The following is a 19,413-nucleotide window of genomic DNA, read 5'->3' as shown; positions in this document are numbered from 1 at the left end:
CACAACTCAGTCCATAACAAAGTGACTGGCAGTAAGAATGGAGAAGAGAGGACAAATGGAAGGATAGTTAAGAAGTAGAAATCAAATACTTGACTGATGAGTCAGGTATACACAGGAGATAAGGAGTTCTGCTTGATCCCTGCTTTAGGCAATCAGGTATATGCTGGTGCCATTTGTCAAAACAAACAAAAACAATAGAGAAGGAGGCTTGGTGTGCTCAGAAAAGTGAGAAGTTCAAGTTGCAACTGAAGTACTCATTTCTAGTTAACAGGTAAGTAAAATTTGAAGCTTAGGAAAAAATAATAAATATATTAATGATATGATATAATCCAACAATATAGATGGAAGCCCAGGGTACAGGAGATTATCTAGAAAGAAAATATAAAATAAAAACAGAAGGGAATGAAATTTGGTAAATAACTTTAAGGGTGCATGAAGAAGCCAAACATGAAGGCTGTGAAGGTATATCTGGACAAAGAATGAGAACAAAAGAGAGTGGCACAAAAATTAAGGGCAAGAAGAATTTAGTGGGAGATGGCTGTTAACTCCTAAGACTTTTTCAGGAAGTTAATGGTATTTTACTTCAAAGATGGGCTTTTTAAGAGTTCTAATTTGTGCTTTTTATGAGTTCTGATTTACAATATTGTTTGTGATGATTTCTCACTATCCAAAATGTGTTCAAAATACCAGTATTATGTAACATTCCTTATATCTTTTGAAAACTATAAATCTTTGGAATGAAAAAAAAAACCTTTAAAGCCAGAAATGTCAAATGTATTAAACTAATCAGTAAAATGATTTTTTTCAAGGTTAATTATTCTTGACAACGCTCACATTTATGCTGGAAGGCAAATGTTGAGGTGGGCTACCTACAACAATGTATAGGCCGTAATTCCTGTAGAGGTGGTAAGATATCTCATGGATTAATATCTGAACAACAGAATACATCTTGGAATGCCATGGTCTCATAGCACTAGGTAGCCTGAAATCTGTTCATGAAATATATTTGAATGGCACTACTGATTTAATGTACAAAACAGAAAACAAGTTGCAGAGGGGAGTAACATTTATTTGTCAGCTATTTTGTGAGTATTATTTTTAGACAATCACTTATAGACACTTCAGAATTCCACATTACTCTAGAGACTCAAAGGCACAGATACAATTTATTTATTATGTTTTTTAAAAAGTGACAAAAGGGAATATTAGTTCTGGAAGATTTTTAATCAATTCAACACTATTATACACTAGAGAAAAAAAAATTTCCACAAACATTCCTTCACAAAATCCATAGTTTTATATTTACATAGAATTATTATAGCAATTTTAAATGTTAATCTATGATACAATGTTACTTCAGATAACATAAAAAATATAGTTTTTTTTAATAGCCATGCTCCCATTTTTGATGAAAGCTAGTCAGTTCATCCTAATATTAGTTTAACACTTTAAAAATGCATAACAGACATTCAGTCAGCCTTATAAAACCCCTACGACAGAGGCTGTCAAACGGAATAGACAGAGGGTTCATCATCACTTATGTCTGAATCATCTTCATCTACTCCTTCAATGACTGATTTCTTCCCTTTACAACAGGATACAATTAATCCAATCAAGAATACCTATAAATTTAAATAAGTTACATGTTAGTTCTTAAATCTAAAATCATTCAGAAAGTAATGAATTTAAAATACAATGTCATTACTGTGATACAAATGGGAAATTAAGGATCAAATCATCCCTAGGTATGATAACAGTACTTACCCCAAGAAAGGCCCAGTTACCAAAATAGTATGCTGCACTAAAGAACCAGAATTTGTGAAGGAACAGGTACGTCCGGGTAACAGTACACTGATCTATAAAAGCAAATAAAGGACTATGGTGAGATATTTTCTTTCTTGAAATGGACTATCAACACTTTATCTAAAAGACTGTTAACCAAATAATAGCCATGGTCAGTAAGTGTTAGAGGCAGGACTGAAATCTAGGTCCTTCTCCAAAGTCCACTCTTTCAGTACCCTTTCTTTTAAATTACCAAATAATAGGATATTTAAAAAAATGAACGTCTCCAATGTAATCCTGGGTTATATAAGTATATATATATATATATAAAGCCAGGATTACATTGGATTGTGTGTGTGTGTATGTGTGTGTGTGTGTGTGTGTGTGTGTATATACACTTAAAAGCCAGGATTATATATACACATTATATATATATATATATATATATATATATATATATATATATATATTTAAAAGCCAGGATTATATATACACATTATATATATATATATATATAGAGAGAGAGAGAGAGAGAGAGAGAGAGAGAGAGGCTAGTTTAATTTGAAATAGAAAAAGCATTTAAACCTGGAGTGTCAGATATGTGCTAAAACAAAACAGATAAAAAGTTCCCCTGATGAAGACAAAAGAAAAAACAAAACAAAACAAAACTAACAAACAAAAAAAAACACAAAGTAATCAGAATTGATTATAATTAAGTTGTACTTTTCTAAGAATCCAATTTTCAGGACAGCTCAAATTTGAGAGTTTTTTGAGATTTTTTTTTTTTCTTTTTAAGAATGCTATTGAAAAGGCTGCTACTTTTTTAAATACAAAATTGTTATTTACTAATATGCTATTGCTTGAATTTTAGATTAGTATTTAAATTTCGAATTAAAAATAAATCATACACCAAAATGAATCAATCATAAAGAAAAACGTAACTCTTAAAGAGACTGATTGTTTAACATTTTTGTCAGACTCCATACCAGTTTTATCCAAATAGAGTATTTTCATTAGCTTACAGAGTCCTCTATCCATATACACATATATCTGATAAATAATATCTAAGGAAATATTCGTTTATTAAAACCATTCAGAAAAGGCTGGGGCAACAGATACAATATAATGTATCTGATTGAAAAATTATATATGCTGCAGCTAATAAAGGATTCTAACCTTCTAAACTTCAGAGGGCCCTTCATTCATTACAGAAGAAAATCCTTATCTTACAAGGCAACTTCTTTTCAGTCTATTAATTACAAAAAAGACTATGATTTCTGCATATTTTAACCAAAATTGACAATGACAAGAAATTTCACATGCAGTTAGGAGACTAATATCATAATCCTATAGCTGATTAAGAAAATAAATACACTGTTGATTTCTAATTTTACCAACTCTCTTATCATCAATAAATGCTATTTTCTCTTAAAACATAAAATTAAGCTGAATCTGTAGCTCAATTTATTACACAAGGGTTCTAATACACTTTATTTTGGGGCTATCACATGGTTTTCTGAGAATAGCCTTTAGGTTATAGTTTATACAAATACAAGACTTGTTACGTAAAGTTTTAGATAAGTTACATACATACAAGATAATCTAAATCTTATCTACTCTAATCCCTTCCACTGTACTTCAAACATTTATTTCTGAATTGCTCAATACCAAACTGGACAAAGCAATCTTTTTTTTTTTTTTTTTTTTTTTCTGGCAGAGAAACATGCAGTTTAATAAAGAAGCAATCTCTTCCTTTCATAAACAAGAACCACCAATCTAATGATGATCTACTGTCCCCCATCAAGGGCCTCCTTCATATTTTTTTCTCTCTTTCTCAACAGAAAAGTCTAGAAGGAAAGGTCAAAGCTCTCTAACAAACACCAAAATGGCTTCAACCAGTGGCGTCTGAACAAATGTTTATCTCCTGTCCTATGGTTACTAGCACTCAAGATTATAGCTGGGTGCTATGCTGAGATGAGAGTTCAGTCTAACAGAGGAGAATCCCAGAGAGGAAAGTCATTAGTCATTTACTCTGCTCCACAATATTTTATTCTCACCTCCACTACAGATCTTGCTTCAAAGTAACAGAATCACAGGCATACCTTGGAGATATTGCAGGTTAGGTTCCAGACCACCTCAATAAAGCCAATATTGCAATGAAGCAAATAAAATGAATTGTTTTTGTTTTCCCACCACATATAAAAGTTATGCTTACACTAAGCTGTAGTCTAAGTGTGCAACAGCATTATGTCTAAATAAACAATATACATACCTCAATTAAAAAATACTTTATTGCTAAAATCTAACCATCACCTGAGCTTTCAGCAACTCATAATCACTGATCACAGATCACCATAACAAATATGATAATAATAATAAAGTTGGGATTTTGTGAGAATCCTAAAATGTGACACAGACATGAATTGAAGAAATGCTGTTGTAAAAATGGCACCAGCAGACTTGCTCAGGCAGAGCTGCTGCAAACCTTCAATCTGTAAACAATGCAGTATCTGCAAAGTGCATTACTAAAGCAAAGCACAATAAAACGAGGTATGCCTGTATTCAATTTGTCACTTTTCCCATTAGGTAAGAGTACTCTAAAGTATCCATCAGTGAACCTGGCATTCATATTTAAAATAGCTGCCAAAGTAAGCTAAAATTTTTTAAAAGGGGTATTTTATTTAAAAATTGTATTGCTAAATAGTACCTTTTCTAATGTAACTAAAATCTGACAAGATTCCAAGGATGTCAAAACGAGAGACTTGCATAGATCATGAATATGAAGTATAACTACAATGTCCAGTATGGTGAAGGAAGAACCCAGACTCTGGTGTCTGACAAACAGTGTCAAATATCATTTGGCCACTTCCTTGCCAAGTGAATGGGCAAACGTGAACTGTTGAGACTATGCTTGTGAAATGGAGAGATTGCCTCTGTACAGGGTCATTCTAAAGACCAAATGAGGTATACCAAAATCTCCATGCAAAGTGGCAGTTAATATTAATTTTCTTTTTTTTTTCCCCTTCTTCAAGGTATAACTGAACCCATGATAAAGAACATACTTAAGAGTGGCTCAAGTGGTCTCAAGAAAAACAACTAATATTAAGATTTTTAAAGTATATGTCCAATAGTAGTAAAGAAAATAATGGCTTACACATCAGTATCATGACTATTGTGTCTATATTCATTATTTTTATGTCTCTATAGTCAAAGTGTCACCACCTAGACCCCAAGACCTGACCTTTACTGCCCACTAGCTTATATTCACTAATCTCTGTCTTATGTTTTTCCTTAAGCACTTCTTTCTTGCTTACCTCTCAATTCAGGCAAATGAAACTGGAAACCACCTCCAGGTGATGGTGACTGCCCTGACAAGACCTCCCACTGGACTAGATCACCCAGACCATTTGAGCTAAACCCCTGACTTGTGCCTGCACAGATACACCAAGAAGTGATCCCTGGAATGACCAGCAATTACCTTTACTTCATTATAATACTGAACGTCTGCCCAAGGAGGAGCCTTAGCCTCATTTACATCACATATAACATATGTATAGATATGTCTTCTTAAGGTTCATGTATGACCTTATGCTTCCTCTACATATGACTACAAGGCTTCCATATCTAAATATTCACCCCAACCTTAAACAAAGGGTACTCATTCACCCTCTCTTGGGGAGTCACAGATTTGGAAGCCATTCCACATGATCTCCTTATCTGCTGCAAATAAAAGTTTTCTTTGTGTGACAACTCAACCTGGTGCACTTTCTAACTCACCAAGGAGAGAATTCATGTTGGTTCAGTTACAAATTCAGACACAAATGGATTTGGCGAAATTCAAATGTGTATAATTCAGTAATATGATATGTGCTAAACAGTAATATACCTTTAAATAAAAATAATCCATTTGAATGTTTCAGAAATGAAGAGAGGGACAGGCTGGGACTTGTGCAAAAAACGCCTGTTAACAATTATTTTAAAAACAAGAACAGTATCTTCTATGGCTTAAGTATTTTATGAATTTAACCCTACAAGTATAAACATGTTTGAGAAAAGTTCTTCAACCTGGTCCACGTTGTTACAATGTTCTAAACTTTAAAAATAAAAGTTCCATTACTCATTTCCATACTGAAAGATATTTCGGGATTCAAAACACCACTGAGTTAGAAATCTCAGGGCCAGAACGGGGATTTTAAAACAGAGGCTGAAATGGCAGAAGTCAGTCAAATCAACTTATTTTTCCATAGAGGTCTAATAAACCATTCAGTGACATTTTAACTTGTCTTATCACCACTGATTGTTTGGCCCACCACAAAAAAATATATCTCATTTTTCCTTTCATATTATTTTACATGTTTACCATTTTTAAAGGTTGCAGATTTGACACAAACCTTCTAAAATAACATTAAAAGGTAGTCATTGTTAGTTTTCTGCTATGTTGTTGAAAAATGACACTAGATCACAAATCCATACACACAGTATGTAACAACTCTTTATAGCTATTTTTATATGTAATGTATACATCATTATGTTTATATTGATATAAAGTGGTATATGTCCACAGAAGAGTTTTGGTTAATAAGTGCATGCAAATATTTTATATCCAAGTGATGATTCCACACTCAATCAACAGAGGGGGCTTTTCTCCTCACCATCTGCCATCTTCCAGCTGTTTACCCGAATCATGGATACTAGGAGATCTATGGATGTCTTTATACAGTTATCTAAAAAATTATAAATATTTTGTTGATTTTTTTTTTTAATTTTAGAAAGAAAGAGTGCAAGTGGGGTAGACGGGCAGAAGAAGAGAGAGAGAGAATCCCAAGAAGGCTCTACCCTCAGCACAGAGCCCGATGTAGGGCTTGATCCCATGAACTGTGAGATCATGACCTGAGCTGAAATCAAGAGTCAGATGCTTAACAGACTGAGCCACCCTGGTGCCCCTATAATTAAGTATTTTGAACTTGGTTTGACCTTCAAAATAAATTTAAATCACTGGATGTTTCATTTAAGGACTGTGTTCTAAAATTAACTGTTCAGGAAATTTCTGTTGTTCCTCAAAAGGACATATAAAAGTTCTAATTAAACTAAAGAGTACTGTTAACAATGAAAAATTAAAATAAGGGTTCAGATAAAAAACTTTTTTTTTCTGATGATAAGGTGGCCATACAAAAAGGATCAAAATTAAGAGCCAGGAAAGGATATCTGGAGCACATGAATAAAACAAGATACTTTTGACTACTGACATGATGGTCTACCCTTCCTCCATCTCTTCTCACTTATCAAACAGATGAATAACAGAAAGTGCAATTAAATCTCTATTTTTCATGTAACAGCAACCATTATAAATATACCTGATAAATTTTATATTATGTATTTCCTGTTTCCTTTTAAATTGTTATGTCATTTTTAAAAATGTTTATTTATTTTTGAGAGAGAGAGAGAGTGAGCAGGGGAGGGGCAGAGAGAGACAGAGATACAGAATCTAAAGCATCCGGCAGCACAGAGCCCAACGCAGGGCTCAAACTCACGAGCCATGAGATTGTGACCTGAGCCGAAGTCAGATGCTCAACCAACTGAGGCACGTAGGCACCCCCGTATGTCACTGTTAATGTGTGCTGACTGATACTAAAATAACTTTGGTTATTAACTATGATAAACCACAACTTCTACTTCAAATATATTTTTAAAACATGTAGTGTTGATTTAAGCCACAATTAAGTCATCATGTTATACCTTCACCTGAAATCAACTCAGAATTAATTACACTCTATATCTGTACTTAACTTATATAATGAATTCTTATATTACATATGCATGTATAGAGAAGGCCTTTGAGAAAATTCATGTACCATGGAGAATGAACTTTAAACTTTAAGGCAAATATTTTGTCTGACAAAAACAGACATCTGGACTATTTAGAATGCCACTTTATGTCGCATGGTTGCCCCTGATTATGCTAACTCTGATTTCTGCTTAGGGTCTTGATACTACTGAATATTTAGAATAGACATGTAAATCCTAACTGTACATAGGCTAAGCAGCTTGACTTTATTGTGATATGATTAGGAATTATTTATCAAATGATTTTAAGAAAGGGAATAACATGAGTGGAATGTAGACTGGCAGAAGGGATTGAGAGTAGATAGAAGTTCACTAAGTCAGGAGACAATCTGAGTGAAAACGTGAGCTGTCAGGATAGAAAAACAGGTTGGACTGAAAGGTTTTGGAAGTAAAATCCCAGTTAATCACTGTTTTACTATCAAACGGACTTACAGCATGTGAAATATCTACACATAAAAACCTTTGAGATACTAACAAATTACATCCCAATAAAAAAAGAGATACTGGCAATATACTTCCAAAAAAAAAAAAAAAAAAGAGCAGAAAAAAAATTTAAATATGTAATAAAAACCAAAGTTGTATATTTATCTTAAAATTTAATAAATGGGATTACCTGGGTGGCTCAGTTGGTTGAGGGTCTGATTTTGGCTCAGGACAAGATCCTAGGGTCATGGGATGGAGCCCTGTGGAGCCTGCTTAAGATATTCTTTCTCTCTTGCCCTCGGCCCTTCCCCCACTCACTTGCTGTCTTTAAATAAAATGAATCAAAAAAAATTAACAAATAGCATATAGTTAAATCAATATTTTGTTAAATTTCACTGGGGGAGCCAAGTAAAAGGGAAAGAAGAATTGGTGACCATTAAAAATCAAAATCCTAAAGGAAATAGTTTTATTGTGTTTTATGAATACACAAACTATATCTGGTTAATAAAGATAACACTTGTCAGATGTTTTACACTAAACAATGAGTTTTATAGTGATTAATTTTAAGAGCCAGTATAACTGGTGTTGAGTTCTGATTACATTTAAGTAAGTTTAAGATATTTCAAAGGTGCTTAATTATGTAGTGCTCCAAGAAAGAATGTTTCTAATTTCATTTGTGTTATTCACCGGCCATATAAAATTTATAAAAAGGAGTTGCAAAGGTAAGCATTAGCATATAACTTGTAGAAATAATCACAAACTTATTAGTAAACTCTAAATTAACAAGATTTACTATCTACTAGTCTTTTTCTAAATTTTTTTTAACATTTATTTTTGAGAGACAGAGCAAGACAGAGCACAAGTGGGGAAGGGGCCAGGAGGTGGGGGGGGTGGGGGACACAGAATCTGAAGCAGGTTCCAGGCTCTGAGCTGTCAGCACAGAGCCTGACACGGGGCTTGAACTTACAGACCGTGAGATCATGACCTGAGCTGAAGTCGGCTGCCCAACCAACTGAGCCACCCAAGTTCCCCATATTATTTATTAGTCTTAATTGACCAAGGATAGTCAAATAAAAAAAGGGAATAGAAAACAATTGTTTTCCACTACTTAATTTTTTCATGTAAAAAAAAATAGTTTAGTGGGTATAGTAAAAAATACTAAAGTTGGAGATAGAAAACGGAGGTATCAGTTTCTTTGTAAGTGACAATAAGATGATATCTGCCCGAGGTATACAATGACAGGATAGACTGACCTTCTGAGAATTAAAAATAGAGAGAAATCTACATGTGATTGCTGATGTTTTAGGAGTTAGCAACCTTAAGCAAGAATCTGCATATTTGTGGCTGAGAAGTTTCACAAATTACCTAGACCGGCTTTGGCATAGACTCCAAAGAACTTAGAAAGCTTATACCTAATTAACTTCACTATTCTTAGCTGAACTTTTATCATCACCTAGAAAAAGAACTTTGATATCAAGAAACTGTCGGGATCTCAAGCAAAATCCAAGAAAAATGATGCTCTGGTCAATACCTAATTTTCTGGTCTGCATGGCAACCTCACTTGACAAGAGACACAAGACATTAGGCTATCTCAGCTGGATTTTACCAGCCAGTAAGATCAATGAGGCCCTCTTTCTGACTCCATGCCTACCTAGAAACTATGTGACTATAAATCTGATTTTCCATACAGATTCTTTCTCTCTTGTGAGAGTTCACTAACCCAGGCCTCTAGTTTCTTTGATAGTTGTGCTTCCTGTGGTAAATTAATGAACTCACAGCTGGCTAATACATTAGTCTCTCTTCTGCCCAGGTATCTGAAGCCAAATATAGTTGGTGATCACCAAGGTATGGTAGTATTTGATGGGTAGATTTAAATCAAATAAGACTATCAATTCACAAACTTATTATTTGTCAAGTAAAATATTATAAATTTACAGTACTTAACCATGAAGGACTATTTCAATCTGTTGAGAACAAAAGTTTTTTGGTTCAAGATGACAGACTGGGCACAGTCATTTGTTCCTTGTCCTTCCCAGAACCTCATTAAAGCTAGAGTAGAGGAATAAAGCCAGGAGCAATCTTTTAACAGCAAATAGAATGGAAAGAAGGCCATCAGGTGATTAGAGACTTCAACAAAAATCTGGAAGATGAAAAGCCACATTTAAAAGCTTTCCAGTAAAACTGGTTTCCCTCCTATTTATTATAAAATATAAATTTAAGGATCACTAGAAACCTCAGTCACAGAATTCTCATGATGAGGCCTCCTAGTTTCTGACACTTAAATATAAATTAACATAAATATGAATACACTATCAGATATATATAGAAAATATCAGCATGAAGGAGAAAGAATAAGATAAACAGAACTGTTCCTAGACAAACAGAATTGTGATTTTATTTAAAGGAAACCATTACGAAAAATGTATAAAACCTTCAGATATTGGAGAAGATATTACACATCCATAAAACAAAGATGTCTGAAAAAGACCAGAATACTAAAGTACTTGAGGAAAGTAAGACTTTGTTATATGAAATAAAAAATTCAGGATATAGTCTGAAGATAAAGCTGAACACATACTTAAGAATCCAGAGTAAAAATGGTAGGCATAAAATATGAAATATAGATAAGACAAATGATCAACTGAAGATATCCAGCAACTAATGAACATAAGCTCCCAAAAGGAAAGTGGAGAAAAGAGAGCTTACCAAGTTAGCTTCAAAAGAAGAAATACATTGGCATTAGATATCTCACCAGTTAAAAATGAAAGACAGAAGATGATGCAATGCCTTTAAAGTTCTAAAAGAAATAACTTTTTATACAGAATTCTAAGCACAACCAAACAACCCATCAATTATATCAACTGAGAACAAAATAGTTTTCAGACATATAGGTGTTTTCTGATATGTATTTCATACAAAGCATGTCTTTTTTTTTTTTTTTTTTTTTAAGCTCAAGTAAAGCCAGAGGCTTGGGGGAAGAAATCAAGAAAAAAGATATGGCTTATAATGCATCAAAAGTCCAGTGAAGAGAAATTATAACATTATAGATGAGCAGCAGAATCAGAAAGCAATTGAACCAAATAAGAAAAGGAAGTCAGTAGGGACTTAGAAGGTACAATGGATTTCATTCAACAGATAAGTAAGCAAGAAGTTACAAGATGCTAGGTATATTAATATTTTATGATACTTTAATAACATTTTTTAAAAAGAGAAAAAAATAACAAAAAAATTAGTTTAATTCTACAAATTGTTGTTTTGAGGGAGACAGAAAAATATACTTATGTAACATTTTCTTAGCCTGAAGAAGCTATAAAAGGGTGTCTGTCTGGCTGGCTTAGTCGGTAGAGCATGTGACTCTTGATCTAGAGGTCATGAATTCGAGCCCCATATTGGGCACAGAGATTATTTAAGAAAGAGTAGAACAGAGATAAGATATATAAATGACTATAAATTAAGACAGAGTAAGGTAATGTGATAACAAGTAAATGTTATGGGAATTCAAAGGAAAAAAAGAGACCGCACATGTTTGAAGGTTCAAATCAGAAGGTCAGGTTTGAAGTAAATATCAGATAGTCAGGATTCTGGGTGATGAACATGGGCAGAGTGACACAGAAACTAGTTGTGACATTTCAAGGACAAATAGTTAAAAAGTAAAGGTGGAAAAGATGGTCATGTTCAGAAAATGTATGGAAAAATCCTACATATTTGAAGGATGGATTAAATAGTGGTAGTCCATCAACCCTAGTCTGAATCTGTCAGACGATAAGGGGAGAGGAACTTAAGGTTTCTACTGAAGGAATGGCATTATCAGAGTACTTTAGAATAGCGGTTTCCACACTGTGGCTCCCAGATCAGACTGCTCAGAAAATTCTGGAGTCTGACCTCAGATTCACTGAATCAAAAATTTTGTAATCTATGTTTAACAAGCCTTCAGGAGACTCAGATGCATGCATAAACTCGATAATCACTGCTTCAGGACAATTAAGCTAATAGCACTGGGTAGTGTGGATTAGAGTGGAGTACTAGTTAAAAGGTACAGCAATTCATGTGAGATGTCATTCAGGTGAGATCTGAGGGTCAATCTGGCTACAGTCCCTTAGCAGCTGACTAGGTGTGCAGAAAGAGTGGATTGAAGGTAACTGTGCTTTGAAGAATGGTGGTAGTGTGAGACACAATGAAGTCAGTAAGTATAGTCCAAAGTCCTTATGTAATAGTTTGTATTCTCTTTATCGAGAACTATTCATTTTATTTTTTTCATGTGTATTTATTTATTTTGAGAGAGAGGGAGAGAGAGACACAGAAAGAGAGAAAGAGAGAGAAAGAGAGAGAGAATCCCAAGCAGGCTCAGTGCTGTCAGCCCAGAGCCCAACATGGGGCTCAATCCCACAAACCATGAGATCATGACCTAAGCCGAAATCAAAAGTTGGACACTTAACCCAATGAGCCACCCAGGCACTCTAAAAACTATTCATTTTAAACATTTAACAGAATAAGGTAGGCTCTATATATTATTTTCATTGGATTGATAAATCTTATTTAGAGCTATGCACAGATAGCTAACAGGCTCACATCTTTATTTTGCTTGCTTTCTTGACCATGAGGTAATGCCCTAACCTCACATACCACATACCACACTTGCTCTCAGCCGTAAGGGAAATCTAATGAGAAAATGTGCAATGACTAATCATAGACTAAGAAGTTAGTAAGTTATCTTGTTAGTTTCCAACTTATGAAGTAATACCATAAACTAAGCAAAGTCAAACAGGCTCAAGGAAAAAATGTATAACCTTAATAGCTACAAATATTGGTTTTAAAGATAATTATTCTAGATGTTATCTAATAAGTAAATATATAATATTAAGTATCATTTTCTAATTAAAATGCTAAAAAACATAGACATCAGCAGGGGGTGCTGACTGTGGAGCCTGCTTGGGATTCTCTCTCCCTCTCTGCCTCTCCCCTACTCACACGTGTGCTTTCTCTCACAATAAATAAACATTAAAAAACAAAAACAAAAACATAGAAATAACCCCTGACTCCTTTTTCTCTCCTATCTTATACTAGATTCCTCAGCAAATCCTACTGGTTCTACCTTCAAAATACATCAGCATCTGACCACTTCCTGCCACCTGCACCACCCCAAGCTCTCCCTTGGATTACTGCAAAAGCTTTCTGGCAACCTGTTTTTGTCCTTGGGTTTATAATGGCCTATCTCAAGGTTTGGCAAATTATAATCCAAGAGTTACATTTAGCCTGTCACCTGTTTTCATAAGTTTTACTGGAACACAGCCACAGCCATCCATAATGTATTATCTATGGCAGCGGTCATGTTGCAATCGGCAGAGTTGAACAGTGTGCCCTACAGAGCATAAAATATTTACTATCTTATCCTTTACAGAAAACGTGTGCCAAGCCCTGGCCTGTATGCAACACAGTGATCAAAGTGATCCCTTGAGAACATCATGTCATTGTTCTGCTCACAATCTTGCATCTGAAAGTAAAAGCTAAAGTCCTTAAACTTGACTGCTTCCTGTTCCTCTACCTCCTCCAGCACACTCCCACTCTGCACATTTCTTAGGTCTGGAATGCTCTTCCCCAGATAGCTGCCATTGCTCCTCACTTGTTTAAGGTCATTTTGCTCAAATGACAGCTTCTCAGTAGTAATTTCCTTTCTACTCAAAATTTCCAATCATCCCTCCTTCTGGGCGCCACTCACTCTCCTTTAGCCCTTTATTATTGTCTATAATACTTAACACTTGACATACTTATTTGTCTCCTTCTACTAAGTAAGCCTCATGGGGACAGGAATTTTGACTATTTTGTTCACTGTTATATCACTAATACCTAGAAAAATGTCTGACACATGGTAGATATCACTAAACATTTGTTAAGTGAAAAAACACAGGAATAATAGGTAAGTAAAATTAAATGATCATATGGAATCCTGGAAATTAGCACATCTATAAATTTACCTCAGAACTTCAAGACAAATAGGACTATAATCCTTAGTATTACTAAAAAAGATGTCAATATCTTCTAAAGGTGTGCAAATTATAATAGTCAGTACTTAATGTTGGATTTCTCAAACTGGATAAGTTTCTGAATAAAGCTATTAAAATCATCACAATGTTAAGAGTTGACTTATCCTTAACTTCTCACCCCCAAATTTTCATAAAACAAAAAGACCATATAGTTTTTCTTTTTAAGGCCAATGCCCTAATGTGCTTGAGTCTGAGGGTAAGGATGACACATATTCTCCAGAAATGGGTCTACTTATTAGTTAGAAAATTCCAGAAAGCTAAAATTAATTAGCTTCACCCAATATGGGGTAGGAGGTGTTAAATTGATAGTCCATATTTAAATCTGCCTTTTAAATCTCCATAGTAAGAGTCTGCTATCATTTTCATTTCAGATTATATTTAAGGACCACTGACGTGGACACAGCACCACAGGAGACATTAACAAATACTGTCATCACAAAATAGCAATGTCCTTTTTTTGACCTCAACCCTTAAGGCTTAAGTTTCTAATGAAATCTCTTGAGCAGCTTCATTTTCAGCCTATTAAAACTGGCTTTCCTTAAAATGTACATTTTATTTATAATTATATAAACCAAACATGAAATGTCAACTAGTATAGTAACTCCTTTAGTAATACAGATGTTTCTTTTTTTTTTTTTTAATATTTATTTTTGAGAAAGAGTGCGAGTGGGGGAGGGGCAGAGAGTGAGGGAGACACAGAATCTGAAGCAGGCTCCAGGCTGTGAGCTGTCAGCACAGAGCCTGATGCTGATGCTGGGGCTTGAACTCATGAGCCATGAGATCATGTATGACCACAGCCAAAGTTAGATGCTTAGCCAACTGAGCCACCCAGGTGCCCCTAATAATACTGGTCAGCATCTCCCACAAAATGCATTTTTTAATTTTTTTAAATTTTTTTAAAATTTTTTATTAGCCAAAGTAAGGGTAGGTAGGTTAAAAAAAAAAAAAAATCACCTGAATCCATTGTTAGTGCAGTGATCATGTAAAATGCTTTGAGTACTGCTTAGTTACCTAAGACTTCAAAATTAAAATTTCCTGGAACCTCAGAAGCTTAAGTAGAAAAAAACGTTCCATATTCTGGCAAAAAGGATGGTACGAAGAATTTAAGAAATTTTTCAAAGTTTCAGTAAATGCCCAACCCACTCACACATTTCAACAAACTGGGAGGAAAAAGTCTTCTGTAAAATCAGTATCTACTTGGTAGATGCATTTTTATTTCATCTGTCATTATTTCCACCCCTAAAAACGCTTACAGTGCTTTCTAATTACAGAATAAAATCCATTCTTTAAAAAAAGAGTAAATATTTACTTGTTGTCTTTACTCCAAATTTCATTTTCCTGGGGTACAGACAGATTTCTAGATGTGTTTGCCAGCAACAGAATAAAAAATGAGTATCATTTTCTAATTACTACTATCATACAGTATTTTTCCACCTACTATCATATAGTATTTTTTTTCTATGTTGAAACATAAAGCTATATCATTACATTGTCTGTGATGTTATTTCAAGAATTCTCACTGGTGGATAAACATTAAGTTGTTTCTTTTTCTTTGCTATTTCTATCTAAATGCAGTGGGACTTGGCAACTGGCTAGCTGTTGGAAGAGCAAAAAAATGTAAATACGATTTCAAGATTTCCATCTAAGTAAATAGCTGTGGGCACAGAAAAGGAACAGGATAACTCCCTCTGCTCCCCGCAATAACATGCAGGTGACAGGCAGGAAAAGTGGAAGAGTCTTAGACTTGAGGTTTGAGGGGTTGGCTGGGCATGCATTTCCATATAGATACTAGCAGCCAGCAAATAAAAACAGAGGTGTAAGATTCTGAATCTCTTGATTAAATTATTATTCCTTCTTAAATTACTCAGCATGAGTAGGCTTATTTATTGTCAACTAGCGGAGCTAAATTTATTAGACTAACTATAGTGAGGGAAAACAAGGGAAAAGACAGGATATTTATAAGGTTTAAGGGATTGGAATGTGCTGGACCACTTTAATCAAGGTCTTGAAAGGTACGGAACTGGGTACAATTGGGCTAGGTTTTGGACAGAAGTTTTGGATTGGTGGATACAATGAAATGAGAAATCTTAAAGTAAGTTTTATTGAGCAAGTAGTTTCACAGTCAGGAGTACTTCCTGAAGCAAGTAGATAAAACTATTTTTGTTCTCAGTATTATTTAACATAGGGATAGGAGATAAGTCTGTGCCCAAAACTGCTGAACATTAGCAACACTGTGTTGGTGTCAGTTCCCAACATTTTATGGGATTCAAAAGGTTTTAACATTTATTGACAAGCAGTTGAGAATGGTTTAGACTTTAGACGGTATATCATGAATTGTTAAAATATGATACTCTGGAAAGGACAATATGCTAGAGTTAACAGAGTAAATCTGAAAAGTGTTCAGAAAGAAGAAGGCTAGGTTGCAGGCACTATCGTAAGAAACAAGTTAGAAAACTCACATGTTTTAGCTCATAGCTTTCAAACAAAAGCTTCACTTAAAAAAATGTAAAAACTGCTCTATCATTAAAAACAGGTAATAAATTTTGAGAAAAATCTTAAATTGTTTAAAGAAATTGCATTATATTGCCAAATATAGAACACCATCTTTGCACTTATAAATTGGTGGATTACTAAAAATATAAAAAAATTCTTCAGTAAGTTTTAAAGTACTATGTGCCTTTAGAGAAGAGGTTTAATTCTAAAGAGTTTTTAATATGTTCTTTCTGGATTTAAACTGTCCTTCTGCATAGGGCCTCAACAGGAATACATTCTGTAAACCTAGTCAAAGAAGACTCATTTTACATGACTGAATATGTATGTCTATAACTGAATCAAGGTTTATTTGATGCTAGAAAGTTATACCAGAAGTGACAGGAAAATGTGATACATGAATTATTTTGTAGAAGATTCAAAATTAAAAATAAACAAGGAAGATTAACTCACTTTCATAAAAATTTATACCTTTTATTTGAAATTGCTTAGGGAATTCACTAACTTTTATGTTCAAAATGTGTTCTATCATTTTGTAGGGCAAATATAACATTGAACCACTGGGGATATAAACTTAAATTTATGGAATTTAAGAAAAATATCATATACATGTATAAATTTTTTAACAGTAATAAATAATATATAATTATATAAATAATATAATGTATAACATCTGCCAAATGGTAGTTAGAAATCGCCATCTTTAGTAGTTTCATATCTTGTCCTATCCTTGGGACTGCCGGCGTTTAAAATAGTTTTAAACTGGTGTACAGCCGTTCCCATGTGGCAGTCTACTCCCCTTATCATTCTCTCAACATATACACACTTATATTTTCTGAACTGTATATTGTGACTTAACATCTTAACATGTCTGTATTTTTTAGCAGAAGGATATTTGCTTTCATAACCAGAGTATAGCTACTTAAGAATTTTAACATTGATACTATATTTTTAGAAATTTACTCTACAATTCATATTCCCACCCTGTCATTTATCCCACTTTATTCCTTCTAGTATTTTTATCCTCTACTACAGGATCCAATCCAAAATCATATATTACTTTTGGTTAACATGTGTCTCTAATATCCTTAATCTGTAACAGTTCCAAACCTCCTGTCTTTTACGACACTGACATTTTTAAATCATACAGGCTAGTTACTTTATACCACGTTCGTCAATTATCAATTTGGTTTTGTCTGATATTTCTTCATGATTTTATTCATGCTCTCCATTCCTCTCAGGATGTCATATCTGAAGTCACGTGATGCATTGCCACTTGATGACAGTAATTTTGTTCACCTGCTACAGATATGGCCCAGTTTCTCTGATGTACAGCTATCATAGCTACTACATTTCCTCTTACAACTAATAAACAATGTGTGGAGAACTCATTGTGATTTTAAGCTGTAGTCCCTCAAGTGAGTTTAATCCCCATTACTGCGTGTTTATTTCTAAATATTGTATTTGGGTCAATTACGAATCTGTTACTTTTTCATTCACTCATTCTGTTGTCCCCTGCCAATATTTTGACCTGTTCTTACTCCTTTTATCATAGCTAGCTGCTCTATAATCTGTGTTGATAATTCCAATATTTGGTCTTTGCAAGTCCCTTTTTGCTGCCTGCTATTTTTTCTAGCTTTCTTTCATGGTGCTTTGTTTCATCGTGTGCTTAAATATGTGGCTCCAATGTCTTTATTTGTGCTCCTCTGCAGGAATTTTTTGAGGCCTCAATTAAGGTATGTTCCTCTAGTGAGCATTTACTTGTGCCATGTGCCTGGTCTGCCCGTCTGAGATGACAATGAAACAGATTCACTCTAGTGATGTGTATCTGGACTGCAAATCTGCAAAGGGTTAGTACTTTTGTGGTTACAATTTCTCAGGGATGTGATTCTTCCCTTTCAGTCTTAACACTAAGGCCAAATTTTCATTCAGCTTTCTGGAAGTAATATAGCTTTATTTCTGTTCACCCTCATGTTGGTGATGTAATTCTTAGGGGAGGGAGGGGCTCAGCTTTACAAGAGGATACCTGCATCACCTTTGAGATGCTACCACTCATGTGGGCTCTAGACCTGCATGTCCAATATAACAGCTACTAGGAACATGTGTCTGTTAAATACTTCACATGTGACCACTGAGACTAAGGAACTGAATTTCTAATTTATTTAATTTTATTTAATTTTAATTAATTCAAATTAAAAACTGAAGCAGTATATAATATTTTTTTCATTAAACACAACCTTCCTGCTTTGGTAGAACCATATTTCACCTTAATAAATGGTTTCACTTAGAGTTGTTCAGTTGGTTAAGTGTCCGACTTCGGCTCAGGTAATGACCTCACAGTTCATGGGTTTGAGCCCCACATCAGGCTCTATGCTGAGAGCTCAGAGCCTGGAGCCTGCTTCAGATTCTGTGTCTCCCTCCCTCTCTGTCCCCCGCTGCCCACTTTCTCTCTCTCTCTCTCTCTCAAAAATAAACATTAAAATTTTTTTAAAAAAATAAATGGTTTTATTTAGATGATGAAAACTTAGGGTTTGAATTACGGTGTTATTTACGTGTCAAATATACCCCAGGTTTTGAAGACTTAGTAGGAAAAAGGCTATAAGGTATCTCAGTAAAACATTATGTTAGTTACTACATGTTGAAACATTATTTTGGATATACTGCTTTAAATACAATGCCATTTAATAAAATTAAAGTCCTCTGTTTCTCTTTTCACGTGACTGCTAAAAATGTTTCAATCACTTATGTGATTCACATTATATTTTCATTTTACAGTACTGCTCTACACTTTATTTTCTGTTCCTTTCCCTCAAAAGGCTGTGAAAATTGGAGC

The 19,413-nt window shown here is 34.2% G+C and overlaps 1 protein-coding gene across 2 annotated transcripts in view; it reads right to left on the bottom strand.

Moving 5' to 3' along the window:
* Positions 1 to 1,048: 1,048 nt before the first annotated feature.
* LMBRD1 (LMBR1 domain containing 1) overlaps positions 1,049 to 19,413 on the bottom strand; it is a 110,516-nt gene continuing 92,151 nt past the window's right edge. For both annotated transcript variants that reach the window (XM_053222610.1, XM_027057490.2), the window contains 2 exons: positions 1,765 to 1,856; positions 1,049 to 1,622 (listed from right to left, as the gene is read on the bottom strand). In XM_053222610.1, coding sequence (XP_053078585.1) covers positions 1,506 to 1,622; positions 1,765 to 1,856 — 209 coding nt within the window. In that variant the 3' untranslated portion in view covers positions 1,049 to 1,505. The remainder of the gene's footprint in view (positions 1,623 to 1,764; positions 1,857 to 19,413) is intronic.

The sequence above is a fragment of the Acinonyx jubatus genome, chromosome B2, assembly GCF_027475565.1.
Source record: "Acinonyx jubatus isolate Ajub_Pintada_27869175 chromosome B2, VMU_Ajub_asm_v1.0, whole genome shotgun sequence".
In the NCBI taxonomy this organism is placed as follows: Eukaryota; Metazoa; Chordata; class Mammalia; order Carnivora; family Felidae; genus Acinonyx; species Acinonyx jubatus.
The sequence above is the reverse complement of the archived record's forward strand: the minus strand, read 5'-3'. Positions and strand labels throughout refer to the sequence as shown.